Source organism: Lynx canadensis, chromosome A2 (assembly GCF_007474595.2).
Source record: "Lynx canadensis isolate LIC74 chromosome A2, mLynCan4.pri.v2, whole genome shotgun sequence".
NCBI lineage: Eukaryota > Metazoa > Chordata > Mammalia > Carnivora > Felidae > Lynx > Lynx canadensis.
Window position 1 is genome coordinate 143,959,218 of NC_044304.2, and position 17,387 is coordinate 143,976,604.

General features: G+C 42.2%; 1 protein-coding gene across 1 annotated transcript in view; it reads left to right on the forward strand.

The window, feature by feature from the left end:
- SND1 (staphylococcal nuclease and tudor domain containing 1) overlaps positions 1 to 17,387 on the forward strand; it is a 425,897-nt gene that overhangs the window by 18,418 nt on the left and 390,092 nt on the right. Inside the window, exons 2-3 of the mRNA XM_030308365.2 lie at positions 10,827 to 10,976; positions 17,178 to 17,298. Of these exons, the coding sequence (XP_030164225.1) occupies positions 10,827 to 10,976; positions 17,178 to 17,298 (271 nt within the window). The remainder of the gene's footprint in view (positions 1 to 10,826; positions 10,977 to 17,177; positions 17,299 to 17,387) is intronic.

The window sequence follows — 17,387 nt, forward strand, 5'->3', positions numbered from 1 at the left end:
AGAAGTTTGTACCTTTTGACTCTCTTCACCTATTTTGCCCTCTGCCACCAATTTTTGACTCCCATTTCACATATATTTAGTTTTTGGGGTTTATTGGAAGTGTGCTGGGAAGACGTGTGTCCTAGCTCTGATGCCATCGTATAAGTGCCACCGTTTCCTCAGAAAGTGAGGAGAGTGGTGCCTGCTCTGCTTCCTCAGAGCATGGTTGTGAGGATGCAGAGGGGTGGAGGATAGGAAGGAAGGGAAGGGAAGGGAAGGGAGACCAATGTGCCCTTAACGTTACTGAGTACCTGCTAAGAGTCAGGTGCCGTGAGGCGTCTCACTTGGTAATCCTCACAATCCAGAGAAGACGGTGGTCGTAGTATTGCCCTCATTTATTTATACAGGAGGGAACATCACAGTGCTTGGAATGGTTTTTACTTGAATTTGTTTTCAGACTCAAGACTGATTTCAGAGTTCATGGTCACCTGAGGCTTTGATCGCCACCACTCTTTGTCAGGGATGAAGTTCAGTGCAGACATAAGATATGATACTTAACATTACCTTTGAGGACAAAAGTTCTGACAAACACATAACATTTACCTCTCTAGGGAGGGGGTATCTTAGCTGGCAAATGGGGAAGGTAGATTATGGGTTATTTAATCCTTTTTTTTAACGTATAAATAATACGAATTTAATAGTAATAACATTGGAAGTTTTTGAGCACAGACTTGTTCACTTCTTTAAATCAATAAATTATTACTTAAGGAATTTTACATGTGATTCCTTCCAGTGCCAACCCCTGCAGTTCCTCCAAAGTCAGAATCATAATCTTCAAAATAGCCCTTTTGAAAAGAATCAATCCATGGTTGTCACTGTCAGCCCAGGGTTCTTTCAGTTCGGCTTCTTTGATCTCCACTTGCATATGGACGTTCTTCAGATATTCCCCACCTGTAATCTTTGTGATCCAGTTCCTTTACTTTATGGCCCTAGAAGTAAAATTGTAGGAAGTGCATGCATTGCTATTTTGGCAAATGATCTAAAATTATTATTCTTTAGTTCCTTCTGGTATTGAAAAGTTTTGTTACTTCCACTCTGCTTCATGAGCCTAGCAGAAAGTGTTGCAGGTCTCATTGTCACCACTTCAATAAACTTGCTGTCGTGGAAGCATCCCCTGTGTCTCAGTGTAGCCACTATTCAATCCTTTTTGACTGAATTCAGTTGTGGGAGAATGTCCATGATTTTGATACCTTCTTTTATACTCCTGGAGGAAATGTCCACCTTTTTCTATTGTACATACTCTTAGAGTCTTTACTTGTGACTACAGTCTGAGCTGTTTTCTTCTTTTTTTTTTTTAAATAATGTTTTTAAAAGTTTATTTATTTTGAGAGAGAGGGAGAGCATGCACAGGAGGAGCAGAGAGAGAATTCCAAGCAGGCTCTTCACTGTCAGCGCAGAGCCCAACGTGGGCTCCCAACCCATGAACCGTGAGATCGTGCCCTGAGCCAAAATCAAGAGTCTGATGCTTAACTGACTGAGCCACCCAGGCTCCCCTCTTTTTTGTTTATTTTGAGAGTGAGTGGGCACAAGTTGGGGAAGAGCAGAGAGAGAGAGGGAGAGAGATAATCAGAAGCAGGTGCTCTGCGTGTCGTCAGCTGTCAGCGTGGAGCCCAGTAGGGGACTCCATCTCACGAGCCACAAGATCATGACCTGAGCCGAAATCAAGAGTCTGCCACTTAACTGAATGAGCCATTCAGGTGCCCCTTGAGCCATTTCTTATAACAATATTGGCGTTATGTATTGGGTCTTTTGACCAGCCTCTGTGCTCAGTGCTTTTATTCTTGTTTAGGTTTCGTAACAACTCTCGTGGGTATTCTTACATGTTTTGTGAACATTTATAAATGAGGAAACTGAGGCTGATAGAGCCAATTAACCACTGACACTGCTTTGACTCTGAAACTAAATTCTTATTGTCATATACCTCTGTTCTTCTCTGATTTCAAAAAGGAGCAGTTTGTATAACTTGAAGTGGTAGTCCTGAATTTATTTTTGCTGTGCACTTGCTATTTAGACTTCCATAACACTAGTTTTTATCTCCTTTCCTTGTCATGTCATAATATATAAGAGGTTGGCAAAGTGACTCTGTAAAGGGCCAGGTAGTAAATATTTTAGGCTTTGCAGGCCATACGGTCTCTGTTGAAGCTACTCAACTCTGCTGTTCCAGTGTGAAAGCAGCCATAGACAATTATGTAAATAAATGATCTTGGCCATGTTCCAATAAAACTTTATTTATGGACACTGAAATTTGAATTTCATACTCTTTTCATATGTTACATAATACCCTTTTGATTTTTTTTCCCCCAGCCATTTAAAAATGTAAAAACCATTTTTAGCTCTTGGGTTGTACAAAAGCAGGCAGTGGGATGGATTTGGCCAGTGGGCTGTAGTTTGCCAATCCTGTTTTTATCATTCTGGAGTTTTCTTCCTTTGTGCTTCTTTTTTGGGTGTTCTTTTGTAATATTAGACTCTTAAGTCTCTGCTTGCGTTGCATATGGTGGTATTTAACAAGTGTTGGTTTGATTTGGAGCAGTAAGCTCATGGAAGCTTTACTTGCTTAGTCTTTGACACCTGCTCTGCTGACACATAAAAATGGAGATTTTACTTGGGAAAAAGATCTAACCAGTAGGTAACTTCAGATACCGTTTTAATAGACGTCAGCCCCTCCCCCCCCCCCCCCCCCCCCAAAGCTTGTTTCTACATGCAGCATGGTGGAACATCAGGATTGGGGGACTTTATGTCTAGTCCTTGCTCTATTTTATTACTTTTATTTTATTACTTTTATTACTTTTTATTCTATTGCTTACTTTATTGTAAGCAAAAGTCATTTTACTTGTTTTGCTTGCAGATTTTCACCTCTAAAATAAAAGGGCCTGGATGAGATCTTCTCTTAGTGGCCCTCTCTCTGTAGATGACCCTTCTGGTCCCTCTGAGATGTAAACTCCCCAGATTTCAAACTGAGGACCTTGTGGTATAGCTGGCCCCCGGAGCAGCTGCTTACTTACACTCATCTCTGCTGGATGCGCTGGTGCGCCTGCAGCAACTGAAATGGCCTGCCATGAGTCCAGGGGCTTCCAGTTCATTGTGTTTGATTGCTGGCCCTCTAATTTAGGTTTGCCTCTTGCTGTTGCCAGAAAAAGAAAGAAAAAGCTGGCTGTGTTGGCGAGTATTCTGGGAAAGACCTCCCAGACCACACAGCTTATGTTCTTTTGGGATTGCTTGCTCTTTGTCTCAATGACTTTTTAATTTTCAAGAGATGATTCTTCTTGTGGAGGCAACGGTGCTGGCTGCCAAGAAGTTTTTTCCTGATACACTTTTTCCGAAATTTTCCACAATTTAGTTTCTCTTCAGTTACTCTTACTTTAATCCTGTTTTTTTTTTTTAATAGTTTTTTGCTTCATGAAAATGTATTTAATAAAAGCTTTCCTACCCCATCCACAACAGCTTCTTCTTGATCCCCTGATGGTATTTTCAGGTAGAGAAGATTTCTTGTCCAGGGAAGGGTCCCTGCTTCTCTGTCACTGCTTCTCTGGCCTGCTTCTCTGTCACTCTGACATACAGCCCCTGCACGTGCAACCTGGGTTGTGGCAGTTGCATGCTTCCAGATGGCACTGTGGATCTTTCAGCCCAGTGACTTTCCTCGTTCTTCTTTCTGTGCCACAGAGGGAAAGGAGTGCATTCTCATTGCTGTGTGGTTTCTCAGAAAAAGCTTCTATTGTTTTCAGCCATTTTCATCATTTTTGAGCTTTGTAGATTTTGCCGAAGTCCTGCTTCCTTCCTGTCACTTCTACCTTGTTATTTCTAGAGGACTGGAAAGTTTACAGTGGCCCTCCATTCTTTGGTGAGTCACCATGGCTGGCTTTTGCTACTGAGTCAACTGCCTTTTTTAAAACATTTTTTTGTTAGGGTTGTTCAGCTAAGCACCTAACCTTTCTGCTAGATATGGCAATCCTCTGTAGCGAAGTATATGTTTTATATCCTCAAGTTTTTGTACTTCCATGTTGGATGTTAAAAAAGTTTTTTCTTTAGAAATAAATTCACATACCATAAAATTCACCATTTTAAAGCATACAATTCAGTGGCTTTTCCTGTATTTATACAACGTTCACCATTGTCTAATTCTAGAACATCTTCTTCAGTACTGAAAAGAGAAAGAAACCCTAAACCCATCTGCTCCCCTCCCTCCAGTCTTTGGGAACCACCAATCTACTTTCTGCCTATGGATTTGCCTATTCTGGACATTTCATAGAAATGAAATCATTAAGGGTGTAGCTGTTTCCGTCGGGCTTCTTTCACTTATTGTAATGTTTTCAAGGTTCATTCATGTTGCAGTATCAATCAGTACTTCACTTCTTATTTCTGAATAATACTCCATTTTATGGATAGGCCACATTCTATTTATCCGTTCATCACTTGATGAACATTTGGGTTATTTTCCACTCTTCTTGGCTATTATGAACAACATTGTAATGAGCATTTGTGTACAAGTTTTTGTGTGGACATATTTTATTCTCTTGGGTATATACCTAGGAGTGGAATTGCTGGGTCCTGTGCTAATGCTTTGTTTAACTTTTAAGGCACTGCCAGGCTGTTTTCCAAAATGACTGCATCACCAACAATGTATGAGGGATCTCATTTCTCCACATCCTTGCCAACACTTACTATTGTCTCTCTTATTGCTTAATAGCTTTCCTAGTGGCTGTGAAGTGATATGTCATTGTGGCTTTGATTTGCATTTCCATGTACTTACTGGCCATTTGTATATCTTCTTTGGGTAAACGTATTCCTATCTTTTCCCCACTTTTTTTAAAGTTCGAGAGAGTGTGAGCAGGGGAGGGGCAGAAAGAGGGAGAGAGAGAACTCCAAGCAGGCTCTGCATGGAGCCTGATGTGGGGCTCTCATGAACTGTGAGATCATGACATGAGCTGAAATCAAGAGTCCTACACTTAACCGACTGAGCCACCCAGGCACCCCTTTCCCATTTTTAATTGCGTCGTTTTTTACTTATTTTTTTCATTTATTAAAAAAAATTTTTTTTTTTAACGTTTATTTATTTTTGAGACAGAGAGGGAGAGAGAGCATGAGCAGGGGAGGGTCAGAGAAAGAGGGAGACACAGAATCTGAAACAGGCTCCAGGCTCTGAGCCGTCAGCACAGAACCCGATGCGAGGCTCGAACCCACGGACTGTGAGATCATGACCTGAGCTGAAGTCGGATGCTTAGACGACTGAGCCACCCAGGCGCCCCAATTGCTTTGTTTTTTAAATTGAGTTACATGGGGCGCCTGGGTGGCGCAGTTGGTTAAGCGTCCGACTTCAGCCAGGTCACGATCTCGCGGTCCGTGAGTTCGAGCCCCGCGTCGGGCTCTGGGCTGATGGCTCAGAGCCTGGAGCCTGTTTCCGATTCTGTGTCTCCCTCTCTCTCTGCCCCTCCCCCGTTCATACTCTGTCTCTCTCTGTCCCCCCCCCAAAAAATAAATAAATAAACATTGAAAAAAAAATAAATTGAGTTACAGTATTTCCTTATTCTAGGTACTAGACCCCTATCAGATATGTTTTGTAAATGTTGTCTTTTCACTGTCTTTATAGTGTCCCTGAGTCACTGTTTTTTGTGTTTTTTTTTAAAGAGCATGCCAGCGGTGGAGAGGGGTATTGGGAGGGGGAGAGAGAGAGAGAGAGAGAGAAAGAGAGAGAGAGAAAGAAAATCTCAAGCAGGTTCATCATGCTCTGCACAGAGCTCATTGCGGGGCTTGATTCCATGACCCTGGGATCTTGACCTGAGCTGATATTGGGAGTTGGACGCTTAATGGATTGAGCCACCGAGGCGCCCCTGAGTCACTGTTTTAATTTTGACGGCCATTTTATCTTGTTTTTGGTTACTTGTGCTTTGTAAGATGGTGTGTTATCTTAGAAATCATTACCAAATCCAAGGTCATGAAGATTTATACCTGCATTTTCTTCTAAGAGTTTTATAGTTTAACTCTTAAAGTTGGATACTTTCCGAGCTGAGTTTTGTATGTGGTATGAAGTAGAGGTCCAACTTCATTATTTTGTGTGTGGATATTCAGTTTTCTAGCCCATTTTTGTTGAAAAGATTCTTTTCCCACTGAATTATCTTGGTACCCTTTTTGAAAGTCATTTGGCTGTAAACATCAGGGTTTATTTCAGGCCTTTTGGGAACATGTTAGTGTTCATCAGGTGGCTGCCCTTATTCTTTATATTAGGTCTTCATATTGGCAGGTGTTGCTAAGATATTTCTCTTGAATCTTAACAGGCAGATAGGGGCGCCTGGGTGGCTCAGTCGGTTAAGCGTCCGACTTCGGCTCAGGTCATGATCTCATGGTCCGTGAGTTCGAGCCCCGCGTCGGGCTCTGTGCTGACAGCTCAGAGCCTGGAGCCTGTTTCAGTCTGTGTCTCCCTCTCTCTCTGACCCTCCCCCGTTCATGCTCTGTCTCTCCCTGTCTCAAAAATAAATAAAATGTTAAAAAAAAAAAATTAAAAAAAAAAAAAAGAATCTTAACAGGCAGATATATATGTTAAGCTAGTTCTTCTTGCAGAGCTTAATGAGATGTTCTCAGCTAATAAGATTCCATTCTCAGGCCAAGATGATTTTTATTCTTGGTACTATGGAAAAAATACTGGCTTTACTGATAAATGGATTTCTGTACCATCACCTTCTTAACCAGTATACATGCCAAGTGTAGCATGACTAGGGTTTTCTATAAGTTTTCTGTCTTCCTCATGTCTGTGGTCTGGGGGTTTAAGACTTATGTGCGCCAAATTGTCAGGGTCTAGTGAAGATTTAATGTGGTGTTCTGTTGCTGGGCAACATGTTAGTGGCTGCCCATAAAGCGTTTGACTTTAGGTAACTCTCCCAATAAACCTGTATGTGGGTGTGAACAGTTTGAGTTCCCATTTTCCTTCTCAGCTGGCTTGTCTCAGCCTTTGTCACCGTCCAACTTATGCCCTGAAGCCAGGTCCTCTGAATCACACCACGTCCCTTTGCAGCCTTTATTGGCAGAGCCGAGAAATGTCTAATCCATTATCTCAGTCAAACTGATTCATTGTGACAGCTGTTTTCACAAACCTCCTGCTGTATCAGGTAGGGCTAAGATCATTTTTCTAGAATATGTCATTTTATTAATATAATTGGATAAAGCAGTTACCATATGACTTGCTTTCTATGCCCTATAAATTAGCAATTAAGGATAATTACTGCATCCATGAAAGTTTGCAACGTGAATCAGTACAGCTTTGGCAGAACAATTATCCGTGACAGTTTCCTCTCAATCTTAACCTTATTCTTCTGAAATTAAAATTCTGATAAACTAACAATGTATTTTATTTACTTGTTATGTTTATTGTTTGTCTCCCCCTACTAGGATGTCCGCTCTCTAAGAGAAGATTTTTTGGTCTGTTATATTTCACTGAGTATGCCACTAGCCTGGAACGATACCCGGCACATAGTAGGCACTCATATTTGCATTGAATTAACCAATGAATAAATGAATCAGTCAATGAATAAAATTTAAAAAATTAATCCGCTTAGATGTCAGGTCTTTCACAGAGGAAAAAATGACTTGTTTTGGTGCTATAGGAGGTACAGTTTAAATTTGATATATAAACCTTGGTCTTTTTAAATTTTTTTCCAATGGAGCTACTTCTCCTTGGCTTTATTTGGTGAAGAACGTTGGATAAGAGAAGGCCATTAATATATTTTTATTGAGGAAGAAGTTGAGTGAAGACTATTGGCAAATGAGGCAGGTGAAAGGAGTTTAACAATTCTTAGAAGGAGAAATGGAGATAGCAAGAAGGTGGTGTAGTGTGTGTTGAACTATTTCAGTTCTATAAATAGTAGGAAGGAAACTAGTTCCTCTCTTATAGATAGGTCTCTTCTTTCTTAATGGTCTGCAGATGGTCTTTTCCTACTTTTCTGCCAAGGTCATGCCTAAATGAGGGGGAGCAAGTTTTACTGGAGAGATGTACACGTGTCAGCCTTTTCCTCCTGGGGGGATAGGAATGGCAATGTCTCCCACGATGAATATCTATTCTTGTTGCTTAGGAGGTTGAATTGGTGCCTGCTGCTTGAATTTGTATACTCAGTAGTATAAAAGGTGTCAAGCAACCTGTAAAGTAAAAGTCTTCTCTCTCTAGTATTAATCCAAGCATTGACTATTGTCTGAATGGCATATTTGGTGCAATAATGCAGAGATGTTCTGACAGCAGTCTTCAGAATAGCATTCAGGGAGAGAGGAAGAGGTACAAAGGAAGTTTTGCAAAATTCCTATGCACAAGTTGTTTGCCAGGGTAATAGTTATAGACCTATTGTCTCCCAGGGACCTAGGTTATTCAGTAGAGGCATTAGAGATAGCACCTTTCTGATATTTAGGGGACATAGGAGGGTTCTTCTCATCAGTCATTCTGTTCTTGAGCTTTTCAGTGTGGTGTGTGTTTGTTTTGTTGGTTTTATTTTTTTATTTTTTTATTTTGTTTGGTTTTTGGTCAGACTTGAGAAATCAGGACTTTTTTTTTTTCCTAGCGTGGGTCATTGCTCACTCATCAGGGTTTAACCTTGATCAACCAAGGTGGGTTTTCTTATACGTGGGCCTTAGCTTTTCCAGCTGGGCTTACTGAGAAGCACTAGGTCTCCTGGGAGTACTTTATTACTTTTTGTGAAAAGTTGACTAAAACTGAGGTGCAGGCATTGGGGACAGATGCTCATTGGGTTTGTATGCTGGATGTAGTTTGGCTCTCCTCAGCCCCATTTGGAATTTGTGCGTCAGTGATTTCAAGTACAGGTACTCTGCAATGTGCTATTCTCCTGATTATGACGAATTGACTATAAATGAATCAGATGCAGACTCTTTTCCTTTACTTCCTTTGGTGCTTCTCATTTCAGGAACCCCAGACATCCTGTGCTCTACGATACCTGTTCTTTCCTGGCTTCACTTTGAGAGCTTGTCTTTTTTAGAGTGTCAGTTCCCAGGGATGATGCCCAGGGCATGGGTTCTCAGGAGAGGCAGTTAGAAAGGCTGTCTGGTTGGAAGCTATAGAGTTTAATTGCTGGTGACTGGTGACACTTGATCAGAAAGGATATAAATGAAGAGCAGGACTTGCCATATATAAAGAAGACCATCATTTATTATATGTGTCCTGGTATAGCCAAGGAAGAGCCATTTAGACCAAGGTATGTGCTTCAGGTATTGGTGATACTGAGGCATTCATCAGAACGCTATTTTTTTTTTTAATTGGAATGTGTATATTTGTTGGACAGAGTTTCTGTAAGAAGGTAGTAGATTGGATAAATATGTTCTATTCATACAATGAAATATATAGCCATGAAAGTGAATAAACAGGTGTTTTACATCAACATGTATGAGTTTCACCAAAACAACATCAACAAAAACCCAAAACAGAAACAAAAAACAAAGGGCAAAAGAAGCAAGTGACATATGGGCACACACAGTAGACTCACTTTAGAGAGAGTTCGGAAATAGGAAAAATGAAGCTACATTGTGTAGAGATGTATACCTAGATGGTAAAACTGTACAGGAAAGTAAGGGAGGGGTGGTCATAATGGCGGCGGGGAAGGGGCTACAAGTAGAGTAGGGCACAGAAGGGAGCTTAGGTTCTAGCATGTTCTAGTTCTTCACTTGGGTGGTGGTTATTCAGTTTGCTCATTTTTTTAAGTGTACATAGGTGCTTAAATGTGCTTCTGTATTTATATTAATATTTCATAATTTAAAGAATTAATTAAAGTGGAGAGGTGAGGGAGAAATGTCAGCTAAGCAAATGTACATAGGGGTGGCTTCCTTTCCAAGCATCGTTCCTTTATGGAGAACTGTGCCGTGCTGTGTACCGAAGGGCTCTATGTTGGCAGATCTCGCCAGCCTATCACTAATTTTTCAGCACCTATTCCTTGTTCTGAAGCGTGAGATTGGGAGTCTTTTAGATCTAGTGAAGCCAGTGCTCCAGTCCATCTGTTCATTAAATTGTGCCTTGCTGAGCAAAGACAACTTGAATAGCTTGGGTGACGTTTGTCATTTTTTTTCTATACGCCTTTTCTTCTGTTCTCCCACTTGAGATCCTCCCTTCTCCCCTGCAGATATTTTAAGTTAAATCCTAGTGAGCTTCAGAGCTCTTTTGCAAGTGGGTTCTATGCCTGATGCCTTTGATTAGAGAGATAAAAGGAGCTACTGTGCTTGGGAGCTATAAGGTGCCTCTTAGAGCTAGAAGGTTTTAATCCTAGAGAGCGTGGATTTTCTGGATCACTTTGTGTGTCTCCCTTGGCCTAGACTGAGTGCTGTCCGCAAGGGACGTGCAGCATTGGGTGTACTTGGCCTCTTGTGGGTGGAGTGTAGGGGCTTCTTCCTTCAGCTTCCCCTTTTCTTAGGCCTTCCGTTGCTTGCTTCCCTCCTAAACGGGATGTGTGGGTGGAGACATTAACTTCTTAATAATTGAAAAGAGCATGGGTGGTGGTGCTTGCTGGCATGAAATTTCAGAGGTCCTTCATCTCCATGTCTCACATGCCCTTTATCCTGAACAGTCTATTTCTTTTATGACTTTTCTGTTGTTTGTTTAATTCCTACTACTATTTCTGGGTCTGTCATTTCAGAATGTAGCCCAGCGTTTCCTGTGGGTGTTTCTCATAATGAAATTAAGAACAGTCCCATTCGTTTATTTGAATGCCTCCAAGGTGCCAAGTATGTTGGGGATACGGTGAGGGAACACCTTACATTATGGTGAGATTACCTCTAGACCACTAATTTTCTCTTTTTCTCCCCCTCCGTAGGTCCTCTCAGGGTGTGCTATCATTGTCCGAGGACAGCCCCGTGGAGGGCCTCCTCCTGAGAGGCAGATCAACCTTAGCAACATTCGAGCTGGAAATCTTGCCCGCCGGGCAGCTGCCACACAGCCTGATGCAAAAGATACACCGGATGAGGTGGGTGCTTCCAGAGGCTTCCCTGAGGCTGCGGACCCGGGTTCTAGCCTAATGTCTTTGACTGATGCACATTTGTACTCTTTGTTTTCCTGTGTATTTTGAGTATTTTTGTGTCACAGGAACGATGACTCTGGACGCACCCGTGTGGCTGGCAGAGTTCACACACTCAACACCGCTAGCAGTGAATCCCTGGCCCGGCCTGTCTCTCCTGCCTTTCCTGCCTTTTCCCATAGGCTTCCCACCTCTGCACGCTTGTCGGCATTGTCACTCCTTCTCATGGGACATAGGTTGGAATATTTCCTAGGTAGTCTCTCAGCCATTGGAGGCTGCCGTTGGTTATGGCAGCATTCTTTTATTAATTTGTGTTTGAATTCTTCATTCACGTTCAAAATTCAGAAGGATATGGAGTGAAAAATCCAGTTCTCTCCAGGGACTACTGATGTCATTAGTGTCTTGTGTCTCCTTCCAGAGATACATTATCGCCTGTCCAAGCAGACATTCTCACTTCCATAAATGGGAGTGTATTGAATGCCTGTGCTTTATTACAGATTCCTAATCTTGGATCCATCTGTGAACCCCTTGAAATTGTTTGCAAAGTTTTGTGTAAACATGCATTGTTAAGGGAGGGAGTTTTTCCATTTATTTTTTATTTTTTAACATTCATTTTTGAGTGAGAGAGACAGGGCGTGAGTGGGGGAGGAGTAGAGAGAGGGGGAGACAAAGAATCCGAAGCAGGCTCCAGGCTCTGAGCTGTCAGCACAGAGCCCGAGGTGGGGCTCAAGCCCATGAACCGTGAGATCATGACCTGAGCTGAAGTTGGACGCTTAACCGACTGAGCCACCCAGGTGCCCCAAGGGAGGGAGTTTTTAATTGGTTTCTCAAGGTAGCTTATGGCTCAGTAGTCAAGAACCATTGTGTTATAGCGATTTGAGAGACTTACGAGCTTGTCCTGCCTTCCCCTCCTTTGCCCTATCACTCTACCTCTGTCTGTGGTCTACCTTGAACTCCTTGAGTTCTTCCATCTCCTAGTAGCTGCTGTGAGTCCAAATTTGGTATGGTCTAGTCTTCTTGGCTCCTATACTTTGAAACCTCAGTTCTTGTCTCTTCTTAAATAGTGCTTTGGCTATCATTAGAAGTGAAATTTCTGGGTTCTAATTACTTGTCCTTTCCCCAACTTGATGATGTTGGGCAAGTTTGGTAGCTCAGCTTTCCTCTGCTGTTTCCTGACGTGGAAGTAAAGAAAAAAAGGCGGTTCATGGTGGATCTTCTGTTTAAGGAAAACATGTGTTTTAAAGAATCTATAATAAAATGGGCATTTTGTTTGAATTACAATAGTGAAGCAATATTATAGAAAATAGTGATAGAGACAACTTACCCATAGTTCTGCTGTCAACAGTAATCCAGTTAGATTCTTGGGATAATGAAAAAGTAGATCAAAGAAATTCTTTTTCATTGGTCCTCCATCAGTGACCACAACTGTTGGGAATAGTGATAGTGTAGACATTGTTTGGGAGACTTAAACAAGATCATGTGAAGCACTTAGCACATGTCTATAATGTACTTGATGAGTGTTACTTGTAATCTCTACTGCTATTTGTTAATTTGTTATAAATACTCCTAGTACTGTTAGACTTAATCCCTGAAGATTAATTCTCTCATAGCACTTTTCAAATTTTGCATGCTATAAGTGCTTTTCTTGACCAGCATTTTCAATAGTTCTTTACCTTTCAATTGTGTGTTGTGTAACAGCTTGAGTGCTCCTGTGAGGAGAAGAGTTGACCCTGGCTGGCTAGGGCTGATCAAGTTCATTGCCCCAGAAGAAAGAAGCAATGTAGTCTCTAAGAAAGAAGGGTTGGGTTTTAATTTCCTGTTTCGTGGATGGGAATCTAGGGCAGAGAAACACAAGGCCAGTTGGAACTTGTTCTAAAATATTTTAACTGTATCCTATGTAACAGTACAATAAAATCTTACAGGAACTCTTCTAGCTGAGAGAATACTCCGTGATCTGATCCCAGCCCTTATTATAGCTTCATGTATTTATACAGTGTGGTGCTTTTTTTTTTTTTTTTTTTTTTCTTCCCCCTCTTCCAGAGCAACCCTGTCTCACTAAGTTTCTCCTGGTAACTCTTCAAAGGTCCCTGAGACATGAAGTATTTGATGGCTACAGATTTCACCCTTTCTTAGCCACAGTCACTTCTTCTCTGTCCTGATAATCTAGTCTCTCTTTTCCCTGCTGTGATCTGGTTTTCTCCCCTTACTGTGCTTTTGAAGCTGCTCCGGCTCAAGGGACCAGTGATGCCCACTGATAACCCAAATCAGAAACCTGATTTCCCTTGCTGTCCCCTTGCCCTGTGACGTCCAGGCCTTTATCAAGACCTAGAGAGTCTGCCTCCTTTAAGATCTCTCTTCTCCATCCTTGAAACTTCATTACTACTCCTATTGTTCTTTGTTTCACTCTGATAGTGTGCTCGGAATGCTGAAATAATGGTGCTTCTGCCTTCAGTCTCCTCCCCTCTAACCCTTTCTCTATATGCTCCCAGATCTTTTTGAAACAAAGTTTCATTTATTCCCTTGCTAGATATTATTCTCACATTCATTCCTTGCTTATATGTCTTTCTCTGCAACACTGTAAGTTCATCTAGGGGAAGGACCTTATCTCTCATCTCTCTTCTTGTGCCCAGTCAGTGCCCAACACAAAACTGATACACAGTGAATCAACATGTGAACAATGAGGGTAAAAAACCTGAGCGTTTCCTTTGGGGGATCAGTGGATTGTGGAATGTGGCAGTGCCCTTTCTTTCTGGCTTTTTGCTGTTTTGGAGCAGGTTGTCCATTTTTTTTCATATTCAGGTAGAGTCCAGGATGGTATTGTTCATTTGCTTCCCTTTGTATCACTGTCCCAAATATCATTTAGTTGATTATTCTCTGCCTTCCCACATCATACTTCCCTCATCATATCTTCTTTCAAAGAGGCTCAGCTCTCCCAAGCCGTGTGGCAGTAAAAGCGGCTCCACTGTATGTTCCCAGGCCTCTCTGCCCTGTTGCAGGCTAATCTCCAGTGTTGCCTAGCTACTCTAGGCAGCCTAGATACTGCATTGATGGGCATTGTGGGAATTACATACTTATTTCCCACAGATTTATTGAGTTCTGTTACGTGTGAAGCTCTGTGTTGGTTTCAGGAGAAATACAGAAATGAGTGTTAACAGTCCTGCTTTCAGTGGGCCTTTTGAGAATTAGGGTGGTAGGGTCGTGGGGCCTTGAGGGATTAGTTACATACACATGTGGCACAGTGGGTGGGGTGATAAGAAGGTGGGACAAGACGTATTGAGCACTGGGCCATGGCCAAAAGTAGCTAGTTTTAAGGATTTACACTCTCACAGTAATTCAGCAGTCCATCTGGTTCGAAGAAAAGATGGGAATTAAAAAACTCATTTCATCGTGGTAGACCTCAGACCTTGCTTGAGGCAGGGAGCAGAGTGCAAGCTGCTAGATTGCCAGCCGTTGGGCATTCTAAAGGAAAAAGGGAATTTTGAGTCTCAACTGCTTACTAGCCATTTGCTTCTTAGATTGAGCTCTGAGACATCATGAAAGGACCACAGCTGTTCTTCCTATTAGGCCATTCTGGAGCTTCCTTGATAAATGCTTTGGGCAACTTTCCCATTCTTGTTCCTAGAGTTGTTCTGGGAGGCTGTGTTGGGATAGCCCTCTCTAGCAGACAGCCGTCTGCAGGCTGTCCTCTGTATGGACACTTGCACAAAGATTTGTCCTGGAATGCTCTGTTGCCCTTGTGAGGAGTGGTTTGATCAGTAGCTCTCATGGGTCCCTGTTGCCTCTCTTCATAGCTAGTCTTGTGTAGTTAGTGAATTTGCCCAACCCTAGATGGAACACAACTTGAGAAGGCTGGTTTAAGAAAGCAAGATTACAGAAATTAAATTAGTTTTCTTATAGGATTAAGTATATGTCCTTTCCAAGACCTAGAGTATGGCTTTCTCTTATTGCCTAGTGACTGACCAACTGTAAAACATGAGGTCCTAAGAAAAGGGTGCTCCTTCAGCAAGTCTTAAAATCTGTTAGTAATTTTGTTTAGTTGGTAGAAATTGGAGGTTTCCTCATAGGTGCTACATAGTTCCTTGTGAACTGACCCGTGATAAATGAGTTTTTAATCAAGTTCCTTTAAGATTACTTGTTTTGTCAGAGCTTATCCAAGTTTTAGGCAAAGCGTGTATTACTGAATTTTAGATATTTATTAGCGTGCTACTCAAAACTGAATCCTGAACATCAGACCTGTAGCCGAGGATGTTTTTTAAGTGGATCACTAAGGTAATAAAAATGGAGGACGCTGTGCTAGTTTATTCAGTACTGTTTTTGTGATGTGGCTGATAATTGGGCTCATTTTTCAATTATAAGACTCTTTTTGGTGACAGGTGGCTGTTTTCATTTTAAGGGGGTAGAGATGGGACATGAAAATGCGGTGAACTTTCTATGACCATTGAGTAATTGGCTCTTTTGCTCTTGGGTGCTTTGAGGAGAGAGCATTAGATGAGTGAGGATAAGCTTGTTTTTCTGTCTTTGAGAGCACTTACACAGGATCAGTTCTTCCTAGAAGCGTTCAGAACTGATGTTATACAACAGTACTAGTTTTGTGAACACCAGTCCGGCGGGTTGGTGAACTGCCATCTTTTGATTGACTTCTGGTTTCTGGGAAGTCATATGGGCGTTTTCTTTTAGAAAAGCTTGTTGGATAACTCCGTGGAATAATCTTAATGGCCTGAAAGGTTAGCAGAGGCTTCCTTCCCAGGCCAGTCATGTACTGTTTGCCTTTACTATGTGTAGCCCCAGCCCTGTGGCTCCAGGCGATTGTAACAGGCAACGTACGCATGTTGTATACACTTTTCCTTTTTGTACTTTGCATTTTTCCTGCACGTGAGCTCCTGCAGATCATATATTCCTTGAACTCATACGCCCTCCTTCCTCATTTCTGTTCTGAGGGAACTTGGGGGCACTGAGCTAGGTCTAGACTGTAAATTCAAGTGCAGGTGGCTGCTGACACAGGACTGCTTCAGAGGAGACATCTCCCTTTGTACCATCCTAGAAGTGATGGGGTGGGGATCTGGAGGTCACATGGAGACTCCTTGGCATTATGTGGATATGTGGCTCACCTCCTGTGTCAGAGCCTTAGATGGGTGACAGGAAAGAACCAGTTGTCAAGATGACCCCTTACCAGGGCGTGTTACTGGTGTCTTCCCTAAGGTTGTGGGACCTGGGTCCCACGGGCACAGCCTCAGACTACAGCAGGAAAAGGAGACATTTTGGGGAGAATAGATCTTGCCCTTCTCAACTCTGTTGTTCTTAAAAAAAGTAGGGGGATTGGGTATAAGCAAGGCTCTTTCTTCTTCTTTTTTTTTTTTTTAAGTTTTTTTAATGTTTATTTTAGAGAGATAGAGACAGAACGTGAGCAGGGGAGGTGGCAGAGAGACAGAGAGACACAGAATCTGAAGCAGGCTCCAGGCTCTGAGCCGTCAGCACAGAGCCCAACATGGGGCCTGAAACCACGTACTGTGGGATCATGATCTGAGCTGAAGTCGGATGCTTAACCGACCGAACCACCCAGGTGCGCCAGCAAAGCTGTTTCTTGAGCAGGATACTCACTCTGGGAAATAGGAGCACTAGAACCTTGCACTTACTCTGACAGTGCCTTTAGCTGCTTTCAGGCTAGTTTAATAATTTGTGAAAGCACTTTGCAAACTGGAAAGAGACAAATGGAGGTGGTTGTTCTTTATGTTTTCCCTTTGACTAGGTGAGTTCCTGGAGCCTGGACTTCCCATTCAGGAGTGGGCTGATAAATACAAAGCATTTAGAGTAGTGGCTGGCTCATGGCAAGTGCTGTAAAATTATTGGCAATTATTATTCATGAAGTAAACTATAGATCTGAATAGAAAGTGGTGGAGGAGAAAGTACTACTGCCAATATCTGGGAAGCTGTGAGGCCTGTTTTCAGGGCCTGTGCTAGTTAAGTCAACTGCTAGATTCTCCTTTTTTATGAGCCCCCTAAGTGTGCAATCTGTGTTGTGTGCATTTCATTTTTATATTCCCCTCAGGGCTTAGCATAGGGCCAGGGTATTCAAGGAATGAAGTTGCTTGAATGCTGATTATAGTCGGGAGCTAGGCAGTTCTTACGTGACACATTTGTTTTGTCTTTCAGCCCTGGGCATTTCCTGCCCGAGAGTTCCTTCGGAAGAAGCTGATTGGGAAGGAAGTCTGTTTCACAATAGAAAACAAGACTCCCCAGGGGCGAGAGTATGGCATGATCTACCTTGGAAAAGGTGAGTTAGCAAGGAGAAAAGGACTCCTTTCTATGTCTAAAGTTTCTCCAAAGATCTGATTTTATCTGGTGGAAGGCCAGTGTGAGTTC